Below are 19,354 nucleotides of genomic sequence, written 5' to 3'. Positions count from 1 at the left end.
TTCTATATTATGAAATTTCAGATTTATTTTGGCCTTTTCCTTCAATTTGTTTACAGTTTTGAAGTTGAAACAAAGGTGACAATTTTTCACATCTCAACAAAAATGTTGGGTTTCTGCAGCTTCCCAACTTTTATTTACAAGTTGTCTTAGCTTTATAAGTCAGAAAATATTCTGTTCAATTTTATACTGTCAGTAGCTACGTCCTGACCTACAATTGCTAAATGTACGAGTTTTTTCTCAGTTCATTCTTCAGAATTACATTTCACAGCTGCTATTACTTCTTCAGTAATTCTAACTTTTCTGAAATCAAATTAATTCTCTAGCATTTCTTCAACTTCCCAGTCTAGTGTAAATCATTTGGTTAATTTAACCACACATAGAAAACAAAGTAAAAAAAGTTCAGCTGAATAAGAATGACAAAAATCATTCTTACTGTTGCTGTTGATCACTAACTTGTCTCTTTCTTAAATCTAGAAAGCAGTATAGACATATGAATTTAGCGAGCAATATGTTTATGATAATGGTGTTTGCTTAAAATCTCTCAAACACTACTTCATAAACCTGGATTTGTGTTACACGATTAAACTAAATACATAACGTGCAGCAATTAGAAAAAATATTAAACATCAACAATTAATGTAATAAATAAAATAACAAGCCATGCCAAAAGCTGTTATCAAAATAGAAAACAATTCAAGTGAAGAATAACATTGCTCATAAGTGAATCCAATCAAAATACACATTTCTTCTGAGAAAGAAAGAGAGAGAGAGAGAGAGAGAGAGAGAGAGAGAGCAGAAGTTAAACTTTATTTGTATCACAAACTGTCACTCTAATCTTGTGTCAGATTTCACTCGCAATAAACAAAACTAAAATGCTCCTCTTGAAAATGCTTCAATTATAGTGGGCACCTTTTCATCAAATCCTTTGATCTCCAACATACCAGGATCTCCTGGGTCAATACAATTCAATCCACACATATCTAGTCCAACCGCAATATACCTGTAACACAATAACTGATGTACAATACATTCCTTTTTCAAATTTATAACTAAAATTATAATTCTCCTTAACAATCTTAATAGAACATTATCACAGACATTCTTTAGTGAACTTTTTAGTTATTGGTTATTTCTAATTTTTTTAATTTCTCATATTTTGTGAAAAAAGCTAATGCGAAATTGGCAATTTTCACAAAATATCATTAAATTTGTCCTTTTCCACATAAAAAAAGTTACAAATCTGAGGAGTTTGCCAATATTCACAACTTATAGTTACTGAATCTTTAAACTGAATTTTGCCTTCTTTTTACCTCAAGGCATAGGCTAATCCTAAAATGACAGTTCATTTCCCACTTAACGAACTAAGTTGTGATGTCAAAAATACCACCGAAATTGCCAATAACAACATCAGAATTGGCAAAAACACCGAAGTTGGCAATACGCGCACCGAAATTGGCAAAATAGAACAATACAATTGGCAAAAAACTGAATATCACAAAAAATATATATAATTTAGCAAAAGATACACCAAATCTGGCAAAAATAGTAAGACTGAATCTGTCAAACAGGTGACACTGAATCTGGCAGTCAAAAAACTAACATCAAATATGACAAAAAATAACATAGAGTCTGGGAGAAAGTAAGATGAAAATTGACAAAACTAGCACCAAAAATTGTAAAAACATAAGCACAGAAATGTGAAAAACATAACATAACATCAAAATTAGCAAACAAATAACCCCGAAGCTGACAAAAACACTGGATTTGGTGGGAGGGGGGGAACACTAGGGAAAAATAGCACTGAAATTAGCAAAACGACAACACTGAAATTGGCAAAACGAAAACACCGAAATTGGCAAAACGACAACATCGAAATTAGGGGGAAAAAAAATCACACTGAAATTGGAAAAATGTATCATTATAAAAGAAACAATTGGTAAAAGAATGAAGAAACTGACAAAAAGAATGTGCCAAATAAATAGCACCAAACATCACAAAAAAAATAGCACTGAGTTTAACCATGAAGTAAAACGATTTTTTCCTACCCTAGATATTTCTGTATTTAATCTGCTACTAAAACCAGTGCAGTTCTTGACTTAAAGTTAAATCATTTCACTAACTGATCTAATTACAAGGAGACAGATCGGCTAGGCAGTGCTCTCATTCAGGATACCAAATTCCAAGGATTGTGATGCACACATCAATAAGTGGGGAAAAAAAACTATGAAACTTCCTGGCAGATTAAAACTGTGTGCCCGACCGAGACTCGAACTCGGGACCTTTGCCTTTCGCGGGCAAGTGCTCTACCAACTGAGCTACCGAAGCACGACTCACGCCCGGCCTCACAGCTTTACTTCTGCCAGTATCTCGTCTCCTACCTTCCAAACTTTACAGAAGCTCTCCTGCGAACCTTGCAGAACTAGCACTCCTGAAAGAAAGGATATTGCGGAGACATGGCTTAGCCACAGCCTGGGGGATGTTTCCAGAATGAGATTTTCACTCTGCAGCGGAGTGTGCGCTGATATGAAACTTCCTGGCAGATTAAAACTGTGTGCCCGACCGAGACTCGAACTCGGGACCTTTGCCTTTCGCGGGCAAGTGCTCTACCAACTGAGCTACCGAAGCACGACTCACGCCCGGCCTCACAGCTTTACTTCTGCCAGTATCTCGTCTCCTACCTTCCAAACTTTACAGAAGCTCTCCTGCGAACCTTGCAGAACTAGCACTCCTGAAAGAAAGGATATTGCGGAGACATGGCTTAGCCACAGCCTGGGGGATGTTTCCAGAATGAGATTTTCACTCTGCAGCGGAGTGTGCGCTGATATGAAACTTCCTGGCAGATCAAAACTGTGTGCCCGACCGAGACTCGAACTCGGGACCTTTGCCTTTCGCGGGCAAGTGCTCTACCAACTGAGCTACCGAAGCACGACTCACGCCCGGCCTCACAGCTTTACTTCTGCCAGTATCTCGTCTCCTACCTTCCAAACTTTACAGAAGCTCTCCTGCGAACCTTGCAGAACTAGCACTCCTGAAAGAAAGGATATTGCGGAGACATGGCTTAGCCACAGCCTGGGGGATGTTTCCAGAATGAGATTTTCACTCTGCAGCGGAGTGTGCGCTGATATGAAACTTCCTGGCAGATTAAAACTGTGTGCCCGACCGAGACTCGAACTCGGGACCTTTGCCTTTCGCGGGCAAGTGCTCTACCAACTGAGCTACCGAAGCACGACTCACGCCCGGCCTCACAGCTTTACTTCTGCCAGTATCTCGTCTCCTACCTTCCAAACTTTACAGAAGCTCTCCTGCGAACCTTGCAGAACTAGCACTCCTGAAAGAAAGGATATTGCGGAGACATGGCTTAGCCACAGCCTGGGGGATGTTTCCAGAATGAGATTTTCACTCTGCAGCGGAGTGTGCGCTGATATGAAACTTCCTGGCAGATTACAACTGTGTGCCCGACCGAGACTCGAACTCGGGACCTTTGCCTTTCGCGGGCAAGTGCTCTACCAACTGAGCTACCGAAGCACGACTCACGCCCGGCCTCACAGCTTTACTTCTGCCAGTATCTCGTCTCCTACCTTCCAAACTTTACAGAAGCTCTCCTGCGAACCTTGCAGAACTAGCACTCCTGAAAGAAAGGATATTGCGGAGACATGGCTTAGCCACAGCCTGGGGGATGTTTCCAGAATGAGATTTTCACTCTGCAGCGGAGTGTGCGCTGATATGAAACTTCCTGGCAGATTAAAACTGTGTGCCCGACCGAGACTCGAACTCGGGACCTTTGCCTTTCGCGGGCAAGTGCTCTACCAACTGAGCTACCGAAGCACGACTCACGCCCGGCCTCACAGCTTTACTTCTGCCAGTATCTCGTCTCCTACCTTCCAAACTTTACAGAAGCTCTCCTGCGAACCTTGCAGAACTAGCACTCCTGAAAGAAAGGATATTGCGGAGACATGGCTTAGCCACAGCCTGGGGGATGTTTCCAGAATGAGATTTTCACTCTGCAGCGGAGTGTGCGCTGATATGAAACTTCCTGGCAGATTAAAACTGTGTGCCCGACCGAGACTCGAACTCGGGACCTTTGCCTTTCGCGGGCAAGTGCTCTACCAACTGAGCTACCGAAGCACGACTCACGCCCGGCCTCACAGCTTTACTTCTGCCAGTATCTCGTCTCCTACCTTCCAAACTTTACAGAAGCTCTCCTGCGAACCTTGCAGAACTAGCACTCCTGAAAGAAAGGATATTGCGGAGACATGGCTTAGCCACAGCCTGGGGGATGTTTCCAGAATGAGATTTTCACTCTGCAGCGGAGTGTGCGCTGATATGAAACTTCCTGGCAGATTAAAACTGTGTGCCCGACCGAGACTCGAACTCGGGACCTTTGCCTTTCGCGGGCAAGTGCTCTACCAACTGAGCTACCGAAGCACGACTCACGCCCGGCCTCACAGCTTTACTTCTGCCAGTATCTCGTCTCCTACCTTCCAAACTTTACAGAAGCTCTCCTGCGAACCTTGCAGAACTAGCACTCCTGAAAGAAAGGATATTGCGGAGACATGGCTTAGCCACAGCCTGGGGGATGTTTCCAGAATGAGATTTTCACTCTGCAGCGGAGTGTGCGCTGATATGAAACTTCCTGGCAGATTAAAACTGTGTGCCCGACCGAGACTCGAACTCGGGACCTTTGCCTTTCGCGGGCAAGTGCTCTACCAACTGAGCTACCGAAGCACGACTCACGCCCGGCCTCACAGCTTTACTTCTGCCAGTATCTCGTCTCCTACCTTCCAAACTTTACAGAAGCTCTCCTGCGAACCTTGCAGAACTAGCACTCCTGAAAGAAAGGATATTGCGGAGACATGGCTTAGCCACAGCCTGGGGGATGTTTCCAGAATGAGATTTTCACTCTGCAGCGGAGTGTGCGCTGATATGAAACTTCCTGGCAGATTAAAACTGTGTGCCCGACCGAGACTCGAACTCGGGACCTTTGCCTTTCGCGGGCAAGTGCTCTACCAACTGAGCTACCGAAGCACGACTCACGCCCGGCCTCACAGCTTTACTTCTGCCAGTATCTCGTCTCCTACCTTCCAAACTTTACAGAAGCTCTCCTGCGAACCTTGCAGAACTAGCACTCCTGAAAGAAAGGATATTGCGGAGACATGGCTTAGCCACAGCCTGGGGGATGTTTCCAGAATGAGATTTTCACTCTGCAGCGGAGTGTGCGCTGATATGAAACTTCCTGGCAGATTAAAACTGTGTGCCCGACCGAGACTCGAACTCGGGACCTTTGCCTTTCGCGGGCAAGTGCTCTACCAACTGAGCTACCGAAGCACGACTCACGCCCGGCCTCACAGCTTTACTTCTGCCAGTATCTCGTCTCCTACCTTCCAAACTTTACAGAAGCTCTCCTGCGAACCTTGCAGAACTAGCACTCCTGAAAGAAAGGATATTGCGGAGACATGGCTTAGCCACAGCCTGGGGGATGTTTCCAGAATGAGATTTTCACTCTGCAGTGGAGTGTGCGCTGATATGAAACTTCCTGGCAGATTAAAACTGTGTGCCCGACCGAGACTCGAACTCGGGACCTTTGCCTTTCGCGGGCAAGTGCTCTACCAACTGAGCTACCGAAGCACGACTCACGCCCGGCCTCACAGCTTTACTTCTGCCAGTATCTCGTCTCCTACCTTCCAAACTTTACAGAAGCTCTCCTGCGAACCTTGCAGAACTAGCACTCCTGAAAGAAAGGATATTGCGGAGACATGGCTTAGCCACAGCCTGGGGGATGTTTCCAGAATGAGATTTTCACTCTGCAGCGGAGTGTGCGCTGATATGAAACTTCCTGGCAGATTAAAACTGTGTGCCCGACCGAGACTCGAACTCGGGACCTTTGCCTTTCGCGGGCAAGTGCTCTACCAACTGAGCTACCGAAGCACGACTCACGCCCGGCCTCACAGCTTTACTTCTGCCAGTATCTTGTCTCCTACCTTCCAAACTTTACAGAAGCTCTCCTGCGAACCTTGCAGAACTAGCACTCCTGAAAGAAAGGATATTGCGGAGACATGGCTTAGCCACAGCCTGGGGGATGTTTCCAGAATGAGATTTTCACTCTGCAGCGGAGTGTGCGCTGATATGAAACTTCCTGGCAGATTAAAACTGTGTGCCCGACCGAGACTCGAACTCGGGACCTTTGCCTTTCGCGGGCAAGTGCTCTACCAACTGAGCTACCGAAGCACGACTCACGCCCGGCCTCACAGCTTTACTTCTGCCAGTATCTCGTCTCCTACCTTCCAAACTTTACAGAAGCTCTCCTGCGAACCTTGCAGAACTAGCACTCCTGAAAGAAAGGATATTGCGGAGACATGGCTTAGCCACAGCCTGGGGGATGTTTCCAGAATGAGATTTTCACTCTGCAGCGGAGTGTGCGCTGATATGAAACTTCCTGGCAGATTAAAACTGTGTGCCCGACCGAGACTCGAACTCGGGACCTTTGCCTTTCGCGGGCAAGTGCTCTACCAACTGAGCTACCGAAGCACGACTCACGCCCGATACTGGCAGAAGTAAAGCTGTGAGGCCGGGCGTGAGTCGTGCTTCGGTAGCTCAGTTGGTAGAGCACTTGCCCGCGAAAGGCAAAGGTCCCGAGTTCGAGTCTCGGTCGGGCACACAGTTTTAATCTGCCAGGAAGTTTCATATCAGCGCACACTCCGCTGCAGAGTGAAAATCTCATTCTGGAAACATCCCCCAGGCTGTGGCTAAGCCATGTCTCCGCAATATCCTTTCTTTCAGGAGTGCTAGTTCTGCAAGGTTCGCAGGAGAGCTTCTGTAAAGTTTGGAAGGTAGGAGACGAGATACTGGCAGAAGTAAAGCTGTGAGGCCGGGCGTGAGTCGTGCTTCGGTAGCTCAGTTGGTAGAGCACTTGCCCGCGAAAGGCAAAGGTCCCGAGTTCGAGTCTCGGTCGGGCACACAGTTTTAATCTGCCAGGAAGTTTCATATCAGCGCACACTCCGCTGCAGAGTGAAAATCTCATTCTGGAAACATCCCCCAGGCTGTGGCTAAGCCATGTCTCCGCAATATCCTTTCTTTCAGGAGTGCTAGTTCTGCAAGGTTCGCAGGAGAGCTTCTGTAAAGTTTGGAAGGTAGGAGACGAGATACTGGCAGAAGTAAAGCTGTGAGGCCGGGCGTGAGTCGTGCTTCGGTAGCTCAGTTGGTAGAGCACTTGCCCGCGAAAGGCAAAGGTCCCGAGTTCGAGTCTCGGTCGGGCACACAGTTTTAATCTGCCAGGAAGTTTCATATCAGCGCACACTCCGCTGCAGAGTGAAAATCTCATTCTGGAAACATCCCCCAGGCTGTGGCTAAGCCATGTCTCCGCAATATCCTTTCTTTCAGGAGTGCTAGTTCTGCAAGGTTCGCAGGAGAGCTTCTGTAAAGTTTGGAAGGTAGGAGACGAGATACTGGCAGAAGTAAAGCTGTGAGGCCGGGCGTGAGTCGTGCTTCGGTAGCTCAGTTGGTAGAGCACTTGCCCGCGAAAGGCAAAGGTCCCGAGTTCGAGTCTCGGTCGGGCACACAGTTTTAATCTGCCAGGAAGTTTCATATCAGCGCACACTCCGCTGCAGAGTGAAAATCTCATTCTGGAAACATCCCCCAGGCTGTGGCTAAGCCATGTCTCCGCAATATCCTTTCTTTCAGGAGTGCTAGTTCTGCAAGGTTCGCAGGAGAGCTTCTGTAAAGTTTGGAAGGTAGGAGACGAGATACTGGCAGAAGTAAAGCTGTGAGGCCGGGCGTGAGTCGTGCTTCGGTAGCTCAGTTGGTAGAGCACTTGCCCGCGAAAGGCAAAGGTCCCGAGTTCGAGTCTCGGTCGGGCACACAGTTTTAATCTGCCAGGAAGTTTCATATCAGCGCACACTCCGCTGCAGAGTGAAAATCTCATTCTGGAAACATCCCCCAGGCTGTGGCTAAGCCATGTCTCCGCAATATCCTTTCTTTCAGGAGTGCTAGTTCTGCAAGGTTCGCAGGAGAGCTTCTGTAAAGTTTGGAAGGTAGGAGACGAGATACTGGCAGAAGTAAAGCTGTGAGGCCGGGCGTGAGTCGTGCTTCGGTAGCTCAGTTGGTAGAGCACTTGCCCGCGAAAGGCAAAGGTCCCGAGTTCGAGTCTCGGTCGGGCACACAGTTTTAATCTGCCAGGAAGTTTCATATCAGCGCACACTCCGCTGCAGAGTGAAAATCTCATTCTGGAAACATCCCCCAGGCTGTGGCTAAGCCATGTCTCCGCAATATCCTTTCTTTCAGGAGTGCTAGTTCTGCAAGGTTCGCAGGAGAGCTTCTGTAAAGTTTGGAAGGTAGGAGACGAGATACTGGCAGAAGTAAAGCTGTGAGGCCGGGCGTGAGTCGTGCTTCGGTAGCTCAGTTGGTAGAGCACTTGCCCGCGAAAGGCAAAGGTCCCGAGTTCGAGTCTCGGTCGGGCACACAGTTTTAATCTGCCAGGAAGTTTCATATCAGCGCACACTCCGCTGCAGAGTGAAAATCTCATTCTGGAAACATCCCCCAGGCTGTGGCTAAGCCATGTCTCCGCAATATCCTTTCTTTCAGGAGTGCTAGTTCTGCAAGGTTCGCAGGAGAGCTTCTGTAAAGTTTGGAAGGTAGGAGACGAGATACTGGCAGAAGTAAAGCTGTGAGGCCGGGCGTGAGTCGTGCTTCGGTAGCTCAGTTGGTAGAGCACTTGCCCGCGAAAGGCAAAGGTCCCGAGTTCGAGTCTCGGTCGGGCACACAGTTTTAATCTGCCAGGAAGTTTCATATCAGCGCACACTCCGCTGCAGAGTGAAAATCTCATTCTGGAAAAAAAACTATACTCATATTTTGAAACTGTTCCTTGTTTCCTTAGAAAAGAAAGCCTTAGTTTGGGAGAAGTTTTCTCAAAAGCTTTTTCGCTTTAGGCATCATTAATTTATCATTTCGACAATTGAGATAGTAAATGTATCAAAGTCACTGACCAGCGTTCTATTGTATATAATAGTTATGAATTGCAAGAACTTTTTTTTGCCAAAATATCCACTGAACTCTGATTCTGAGTCTGTGTGAGGGCATATGGTAAGCTTACCATTCTTCAGATGGAGTTATGACAGAGGAAAGAGGCAGATTAGAGCTTTATGTCATCCTAGCAGCAAAAAACCATCTCAGGATCTACCTGACATGATTTATATGGTTTTCACATCATTCCTCATCATTCCTCATTAAAATGACTCAAGTATTTTACCATTGTGTCACCTTGTATGTCTGTCACAAGAGAAAATTCAAAATGTTGCTAAAACTATGATCTTGCATAAAACCTGGTGCGGCTTTCAGTGCAGTGATGAACATTGTCATCACAAATGATTCAGTGCGACTTGATCTTTCACAGTGGTGGTGTGTGAATAAAGAAATTCAATACTACAACTCTGAGCTAAAAAACTGTGCAATAAGTTTAACTATGTAAATCTGCTAGACCTAACTACTATGAACTGTGATAACCACACAAGCCACACACTGCACTTAAACAGAAAAGGAGAGGCCAAGCTAGGTTCCCTCTGAAGTGAACTGTGCAACAAAGATACCAGCAGTAAGGAGGAGGATCCAATTGCTCTCGACTACAACCACGAGACTTTTCAGGACAGTAGTAGATTTTACAACAGGGGTAATTGATTCTGTCACAATCTGACATACTATATGCTGATGGGGGGAAAAATCACAATACCAAAAAGTAATTAATAGCAGTAATGAAACGTTGGGAATACATTTTTCTAGGGAATATACTTAAGTGATTAAGTTGGAAGATCAGAGGTTAATGTAAGTGCAAGATACGCCATTGCAAATGTGAAATACTGGTACATTAATAACTGGTGGAACCACCAGAGTGTTGAATGCAAGTATGTAGATCTGCACGCATTGTGTTCTACAGATGTCAGTTTGTGGAATGGAGTTCCAAGTCCATTGCACCTCATCGGTCAATACAGGGACGGTTAATACTGTGTGTGGATAGCGCTGGAGTTGCCAACCCGTGAGGTCCGATATGTGCTCGATTGGAGACAGATATGGTGACTGAGCATGCAACATGTTGACACACTGCAGAGCATGTTGGGTTACAACAGTGGGATGTGTGTGCGTGTGATCCTGTTGGAAAACACTCCTATCTGTTGGAAAACACTCCTAGGAATGCTGTTCATGAAAGGCACCACAATGGCTCAAATCACAGACTGACATACAAATTTGCAGTCAGGATGTGTGGGATTACGACGAGAGTTGTCCTACTGTCACACAAAGTCACACCTCCAAACCCCAAGTCCAGGTGTAGGTCTGGTGTGTGTAGCACACAGACCAGTTGGTTGCAGGCCCTCAACAGTGCCACCATGGCACTGAGGCAGAACCAGCTTTCATCAGGAAACATAACTGATCTCCACCCCGCCCTCCAATGAGCTCTCGCTTGACACTAATGAAGCCGCAAGTTACGGTGGTTTGGGGTCAGTGAAACACATGCTACAGGGTATCTGGCTCGCGTCTGCCCTCGAAGTAACCAATTTGTAACAGTTTGTTGTGTCATTGTGGTGCCAGTGCTGTTCAGATTGGTGCTGCAGATGCAGTATGACATGCCAAAGCCATACACCAAACATGGTGGTCTTCCCTTTCAGTAGTGCAATGCGGCCATCCAGAGCCTGGCCTTCTTGCAACCGTACATTCTCGTGACCACCACTGCCAAGTCTTTTTCTGTAGTGTTGCACATATGGAACATCAAGCTTCTCTTAGCATTATTACACGACCTCATTCAAACTCAGTGAGGTGTTGATAATGGCGTCTTTATAACGCCAAAGATATTTTTGACTAACATCAGCTCACCGTGTCCAATCTCAAAGGTAGATAATACTCACGACCGTTACAGCATGTATTTAATGCAAACCTGATTTGTATCCTCATAGTGGCACTACTAGCATCACTCATATGCAATTGGTGTGAAATTTGAATAGACATCATCTTTCAAATGTAGAAACATGCCTACCAACTTTTGTTTGTGTCACAATTCCTACTCGGTGTTGTGATATTTTTTTTCCATCAGTGTATTTATAGACAGGTCAAGATCAACAGTGTCAGTGTACATTCACTTGTTAATGCCCTTTCTGACCACGACAGTCAATTGCTTATAGTAACAGACATCAATCTGTGCAACAGTTCTGTACATTCTTGGAATAAATGATGAGACCCTTAAAAATTTCAATTACAACCAGAAAGAGGTAGACTGAAGTCCAGTTTTCAATGAAACAGATGTAAATAAAAAGTATAGTATAAAAGAAATCAGAAACAGCTGTATAAAGACTGACAAGAAAACATGGCTCACTGCAGGAATAAAACATCCTGCAGAAAGAAGAGATGCTATACAATTGTCTCAGAACTTGCAATGACCCAAAAATACAGCAGAACAACAAACTTTACTGTGTTGCCTTAAAAAAGGTAGTTAACAAGTCTAAAAGTATGTGCACAAAATCTGAAGCTGAGAAATCAGGAAACAACATAAAAACCATTTGGAATGTGATAAAGCAGGAAACTGGCAGAAAAACTGGGAACATGACACTCTCAGAAATTTTTTTTAAAAAAAAGGTGACAACATTGTAAACAAACCTGAAGTGGTTGCAGAAATATTAAGCAAACATTTTTTGACAGCAGCACAGAAGGCTGGCTGTAAAGGATCTGTGGATGAAGCAATGGTGGTGCTACAGCAAGCTATTAGGAACAGAACACTGCAGATATCTCTCCCTTATGTTACAGTATATGAGACAGAAAGAGTAATTAAGTCAACAAAAAATAAAAAATCTGTTGGTGTGGATAATATTGCTAGCAAAATATTTAAATACTGTTCTAAATATGTAAATCCAGTATTCTGTAAAACATCCAATACACCTCTGCAAGAAGGAATTGTCTGAGACTAAAACTGACTGTAGTGATACCATTATTTAAAAATGGTGATAAAAGTAATGTCACAATCTATCGCCCAGCTTTCCTTTTAATTGTATTTTCAAAAATAGTTGAAAAACTCACGCACAGAATGATGTCAATCATCTAAATATCGACAACATCCTCGCCAAGTCAGCTGAGGGTTTGTGCTAGTCTTTCTACCAAACAAGCAATATTCTCTTTTAAAATCAAGTTTTGGAAGCTATTAACAAAAAAAATGTCCACCAGTAGGTATTTTTGTGCGATCTCTTGAAAGTCTGATGTTGAAAGCAGACTGCAGTACTGAAGGGCTAATCTGGAGAACAGCATCATCTGAGAGGGACACCTTAAGTTGTGATGGATCACAAGACTATTTTAGGTCCACTGTTATTTCTTATTTTCATTAATGAGCTCCACTTTGTTCCAATAAGAAGCACAAATCTACCCTTTTTTTGCAGATATGACGATTCTCATTGATGAATTGCCAGAAAATAGTCCTGAACACAGTTTTCATTAAAATATTAAACTGATTTTCTTAAAACTGTCTCTCACTCAATGCAGATAAAACCCATTACATGAAGAAAGTGACAAAGTGTAGAGATCAATCCATACACAAAGTGGAGGATACAACATCCTTAGGTTCTTGTATAGACAGCAAATGTAGTTGGTCAGTCCATATTACGAATGACAATAATGACACTCGACACTCAATTGTCAAATTATCATAAAAATTACAACAATTAAAAAGTCAAGAATGATGAAGTGTTTCCAAAAGCCGCACAGCTGTACGAGGGTGCTTTATTCACAATTACTGGTTTCACATCAGTATAGATGCGCCTCCAGGATTATAGTACTATATTTCCACAATATAGATGGACAATACGAAGTTCTAGCTTTTGGCATGTTATCTACATTAAAAGTCAAACCACAATGGTGGATTGTTACAACAAAATTGAGTACACCCAAAAATGCATGTAAAATGTACACAGTACGACTGCTGAATGAGCCAGGTCTGTTAGCACCATTTACGATATCTTATAAGATCTGGTAGACACCAACTGTATAAAACTGACCAGGTAAAACTTAAAACCCTGTGTAATGTTTGTACTTCTGCCTTATTGCTAATAGGCCGATGTGGTGTAAGCAGCCCATGGAGGCTCACAATTAAATGAGAGATTGTTTGATGAAAACCAGTTTAATATTCCAGTGAAAACGTTGTTTGGGACTATTTTCTGGCAATTCGTCAATGAGAATTGAGGTATAATCTTCGAAAAGGGTAAATTTATTGAGTGTACTGCTAGCCTCCACAGGCTGCTTACACCTCATCAGCATACTAGTAATACAGAAGAAGTAAGCTGGCCAATCACGGCCAGTAGGATGGCGCCCATAATGACCGGACATCAGGAAATTGCACTTAAAGACTGCACACAGAAAAACCATTCCAAACTCGCCCTGAATCGTGTAGTAATGAAGTAATACGTGAAACTGATCCAAGTAATACAAATATGGCTTTACTCATAAACCTCTGAACAATAGCGGAACAAGACAAAAGAATCATGCAGAAGGTGCAACGTAAGTAATATACAGAGCAACTGATATGCATGATACAAACTAAGAGAACATAGCGAGATGGAGTCACTGCTGCCCTGTGCATATATAGGCACAAGTCACCAGTAGGCAGGGCAGCAGAGACCATGCCACAAGCACACTTCCTACAGGAGGTCTCTAGTGGTTGACCCATGCCGATAACACTCACATGCACTAGCAACAGCATACAGCAGTCTGTGACATGTTTATCACCTTTCTCGTCATTGCTAATATTACAATTGTTTTGGAACTAGTATTCATTAATTTTGTGTCATAGAGCAACATGTTGCCCCTCTCAAGGACAGTGCAACTTACAATGTCCTTGTGGTATCGATAGCAATGATGCCACGGCTTAGGTGCAAGTTATTAAGTTGGCACTACGACAGACACTGACGACAGCGCCCTCTAGCCGGTGCTGTGGAGGTCTACGAGCTCCGCTACAGATTCTGCCCCATTTCATCAAGAGCTGACGGCCGGGACATTTCGCTTCAGCTTCGCACCTATGTACTAAGTTATGTATGCCTCTGTAAATATTCATGCACCAGTAAACCACTTTTACTTTCTTGCAGTGCCTACGTGTTTTATCTTTTCCTGCTCCTGCCCAAGCACCGCCTTCCAGGTGGGATACAAAAGGTGGCGACAATCGGGATTAATTTTTTTTTTCCTTTCATTTCCTATCATTTCCTTTTTTGCTCGGTACTGCTTTAGTTTTTTTTTTTTTTTTTTGGACTGGTCACACTACAAACTGCAGCTACTTCAGCGCCTCCGACACCACCGCCCGTGCCAATGCCGTCGCCGACGCCATTTCGTGCCTTCAATTCTGACGTTGAACGCTGGCCAGAATACATTGCCCAGTTCGAGGCACACTTCGCAGCTTACAACATACCAGGAACAGAGCGCCTTGCTTTTTTGATTGACAACGTTGGTGTTGTGCTATACCTTGTGCTTGTGAAATTGTTTCCCACCACCCGCCCAGAAACTAAAACGTACGACGAAGTGATTGATGCTTTGAACTCCCACTCCCGTGACAGTTTAAATGTTGTAGCTGCACGTTACAAATTCTTTCGTCTCTGGCGTGGCCCTACTCAGTCGAATAAATCTTGGTTAGCGGACCTCCAGGGACTAAATTCTGATTGTGACTTTAATTGCTCATGTGGATGCTGATATGCAGATATAATGATTAGAGACACTATTGCGCAGAATGTGGCGGATCAACCGCATCCGCGAACAAATCCTCAAATTTAAAAACCTGTCTTTGCAGGAAGTAGTGGACTTGCTAAACAGACAGGATACATTAGACATGGCTACTTCCGTGTTCGACGTGACCCTGGGTGCGTGTACTGTTAGCGCGGCAAAACACGCGCCCTCCCTCATGGCCAGCCACGTCGCACCGCTTGCGCACATGTAAACACGTTTCAAGCCAGGCACCTACTCAGAAACTGAAATCATGTCCGAACTGCTTTTGTGCCCACCCACGGGATGGTTGGCCATCCCATTAAGGACAGTGTTACTTTTGTAGTAAGACAGGACATGTGCAAGCTGTGTGTAGTAAGAGAAACACTAATTCACAACTTGTCTCCCATTCACGTGACTCGCACAGGCGTCACCACTACGGCAACCGCCAAGATCGTGATTGACATCAGCCTATGGACTTTAATGCCATTTATTCAAAGCCTTCTGCTTCCTATGCTTCAACAGCTCGTCATGTGAATCAAGTTTTGCCAGACACTTCCTCTCACACTCAGCGTGATGCGAGGAAACTTTTTGTGACTTTGCACATTTGTGGACGTTCTGTTCGCTTGCAGCTGGACACTGGTGTGTCAGTTTCTTTACTGAACAAATCGACATATAACTTGCTTGGTTCGCCCCCACTACGTCATTCACATTCCACGCTGACTGCATTTACTGGACAGGAAATCCCAGTGCTCGGCATGTGTAGTTTGACAGCCACGTATGGTGCAATGACCTGTACAGTGTCTTTCATGTGCTCCGCTCTAGTGATGCTACGAACATTTTTGGCATGGACGCAATTGAACTTTCTGGCCTCGCGATTCAGGACTGTACTTTGCATCAATGCTAGTGACCATGCAGACAGTGTTGCCGCCCTATGCAATGATTTTGCTGAACTCTTTTCTGATGGCCTTGGTTGTGCCACAGACTTCACAGTGCATGTTGTAGTTAAAGACAATGCCATGCCTATTTTCCGGCACGCACGCCCGGTACCACACACACTGCGTGACGCCGTAGCTGCTGAACTTACGCATTTGCAAGACATTGGTGTCATTGAACCTATTTATGCTTCGCCATGGGCTTCACCTATAGTGTGTGTGAAAAAACCAAACGGTCGTCTCCGTATTTGTGCTGACTTTAAGTCTACAGTAAATCCCCAGACAGTGGTAGCTACATTTCCCTTACCGCGTCCTGAAGACATCTTTGGTAAGCTTGGTGCGGGAAAATTCTTTTCCACGATTGACTTGCGGGACACATACTTTCAGATTCCGCTTGACGAACAGTCGCAGCACTATTTTGTGAGCAACACCCACCTTGGATTGTTCAAGTTTCGCTGTCTTCCGTTTGGTTGTGCTTTGGCTACTACTATTTTTCAGTCTTATTTGCAGCAGTTGTGTGCCACTGTCCCTGGTTGTTCCAATTATTTGGACGATATAGTCGTATCAGGTCGCACCCCTGACAAACATTTGCAGAATTTGCGTGCCTTATTTACTGTACTTTTGCTGGCAGGACTAAAGTGTAACAAGACAAGTGCAAATTTTTTCAAACTGAGATTCAGTATTTAGGACATATGATTAATGGACAGGGTATCCACCCCTTGCAGTCACATCTCAGTGCGATTAGAGACTTGCCAGCACCCAGCAACTTGAAAGAACGTCAGTCTGTGTTGGGCAAAATCACTTAGTACATCCGGTTTATACCAAATGCAGGGCAGATTGCAGTGCCTTTCCATAAGCTCAAATCTGCTTTGCTGAGTGGTCACTGTTTGATTCTGTTCGAACCCTCCAAACCAGTTGTTTTGGCTGTCGATGCGTCTTCTCACGGCATTGGCGCAGTTCTCTCACACCGAATTAATTCTGTCGATCGCCCAATCGCTTTTGCATCTAAGTTGCTCAATTCTGCCCAGCAAAACTATTCTCTAATTGAGAAAGAAGCTTTAGCTATTGTCTATGGAGTGACAAAGTTTCATGATTTTTTTGTACGGTCGAAAGTTCTATTTGGTCACCGACCATACGCCTTTGACATCGTTGTTTCACGCGTCAAAGCCAGTTCTGGCCTGTTTTTCTCTAACTACAATTATGAAATCTTGTTTCGGCCTACGGCCCAGCATGGCAATGCTGATGCTTTGTCTCGTCTGCCTATTGGTCCTGACGAAGTGTTTGATTCTTCCAAACTGTCCTGCATGTTTATTGATTCGCAAGATAAGGAATTAATTGATGGTTTTCCGGTAGATTTTCGTCGCATTGCTTCTGTGACAGCTGCTGATGCTTCTTTGCAGATTCTTTTGCAGTATATTCGTACTCAATGGCCTCAATCTGCTACGCAAATGCGAGATCCCCTTGTATAGCATTACTTTGCGCACCGTCACAACTTGTCTATACGCCACAGTGTTATCTTGTTACGATCTGACAATGCTCAGTCTAGTGTGGTTGTACCTCATTTGTTGCAGTCGGAAATCCTCCGCTTACTGCACGCTGGTCATTGGGGTATAATGCGGATGAAGCAATTAGCGCGTCGTCACTGCTCTTGGGTCGGCATTGATACACAAATTGAGAATTTGCTTGCCGATTGTCGCTCTTCTGTGGAGCATCAATCTGCTCCCTGCCAGTGCTTCTTTGCGAGACTGACTCCTACTGCGCCTTGGCAGCACATTCATATTTATTTACTGGGTCCATTCTGGGACACCCGCTGGTTGATAGTTATTGATACGTACAGCAACTTCCCTTTTGTTGTCCCTATGTCTCCTTCTACATCTGCGAGTACCGTTCGAGCTTTGATGTCTATTTTCTGCATTGAGGGCCTTCCTGAATTTATTGTCCCAGACGATGGCCCCCAATTCATGTCCTCAGAGTCTGAAGCATTCTGTGTTGCTAACGGCATTCGCCATCTGACCTCAGCCCCGTTCCACCCCCAGTTGAACGGCGAGGCTGAACGCTTTGTGGGTGCGTTTAAGTCGCAGATGAGCAAGTTGTGCGCCACGCACTCTCGCGAGCGCACGCTCTGGACTTTCCTTGCTTCCTACCACTCTAAGCCGCATGGCACCCATTCCCCAGTGGAATTGCTACATGGCCATGCCCATCGGTCACTCCCGCAGCTATTGCACCTGCTGTCGTGCACTCCAACTGCTTCGCCTCGTTCTGGCATGGCGCTGCATGATTTGGTGTTCTATCACGTTTTCTCTTGCAGGCTATGCTGAGAGCAGGGGCGCATTCTTTGCCAGCTTGGCCATGCCTTATTTCTCATTTCTGGTCCCTCCGGCACTGTCAAGCGACACCGGAACCAGATTAGTTTGTGCTACCCTCGGTTTTCTGCCGCTGGTTGTTTTCCGGCAGAATTGGAGGCTTCCCGGCTCCAGCCGCCTCAGCCCGCGACTCCACCGACGGCACCTCTGCCGCTCGCGCCTCCACAGGCGCACCTGCCGTCATTGCCACTGCCGGTCCGTTCACCTGCACTGGACGGGTGCCTCTCCCTGGCGCCGCTGCGTTCCTCTGCGGTGCCAGAACCGATGGATGCTGAGGCTGCTGTCATGCCGCCGCCGCCAATGGAGGTCGTTGCTCCGCCTCTTCATCCGAGCATACCCAGTGGTGGTGTGCGGCCTGGGCAGGTTATCCACCGGTTGTTTTCCTCGTCCCCTTGCGAGCAATTTGGGGTCGCAGGTGGACAGTGTGCCCTGGCAGTTCCGCTGTCCACCCCCTAAAATGCGCCGCCCCTGTGTCCCTCCACTTGCCGTCGGAAGCCATACTCAACGACCGTGCGTCACTTCAGGGGGGAGGGATGTAGTATCGATAGCAATGATGCCACAGCTTAGGTGCAAGTTATTAGGTTGGCACTATGACAGACACTGACGACAGCGCCCTCTAGCCGGTGCTGTGAAGGTCTACGAGCTCCGCTACAGATTCTGCCCCATTTCATCAAGAGCAGACGGCCGGGACACTTCGCTTCAGATTCGCACCTACATACTAAGTTATGTACACCTCTGTAAATATTCATGCACCAGTAAACCACTTTTACTTTCTTGCAGTACTGACGTGTATTACCTTTTCCTGCTCCTACCCACACGCCGCCTTCCACACGGGATGCGAAAGTCCTTATCATACACTATGTGATCAAAAGTGTCCTGACACCTGGCTGTAAATGACTTACAAGTTACCGTGCGAGGTAGCGCAGTGGTTAGCACACTGGACTCTCATTCGGGAGTATGATCGTTCAATCCCGCATCCGGCCATCGTGATTTAGGTTTCCCGTGATTTCTCTAAATTGCTTCAGGCAAATACCGGGATGATTCCTTTGACAGGGCATGGCTGACATCACTGTTTGGTCCCTTCCCCCAAATCAACCCAACCCAACTTACAAGTTCGTGGCTCATTCCATCGGTAGTGTTGGAATTCAATATTGTGTTGGCCGACCCTTAGTATTGATGACAGCTTCCACTCTCATAGGCATATCTTCAATCATGTGCTGCAAGATTTCTTGGGGAATGGCAGCCCATTTTTCATGGAGAGCTGCACTAAGGAGAGGTATCGATGTTGGTCGGTGAGGCCTGGCACAAAGTCGGCATTCCAAAGCATCCAAAAGGTGTTCTATGGGATTCAGG

General features: G+C 45.6%; 1 protein-coding gene across 5 annotated transcripts in view; it reads right to left on the bottom strand.

Moving 5' to 3' along the window:
• LOC126248141 (RNA-binding protein Ro60-like) overlaps window positions 1-19,354 on the bottom strand; it is a 139,012-nt gene continuing 119,658 nt past the window's right edge. For all 5 annotated transcript variants that reach the window (XM_049948839.1, XM_049948840.1, XM_049948837.1 and 2 more), the window contains one exon: window positions 1-1,000. In XM_049948839.1, coding sequence (XP_049804796.1) covers window positions 868-1,000 — 133 coding nt within the window. In that variant the 3' untranslated portion in view covers window positions 1-867. The remainder of the gene's footprint in view (window positions 1,001-19,354) is intronic.

This window comes from Schistocerca nitens, chromosome 3, assembly GCF_023898315.1.
Source record: "Schistocerca nitens isolate TAMUIC-IGC-003100 chromosome 3, iqSchNite1.1, whole genome shotgun sequence".
Lineage (NCBI taxonomy): Eukaryota > Metazoa > Arthropoda > Insecta > Orthoptera > Acrididae > Schistocerca > Schistocerca nitens.
This window is presented reverse-complemented; position numbering and strand designations above follow the sequence as displayed.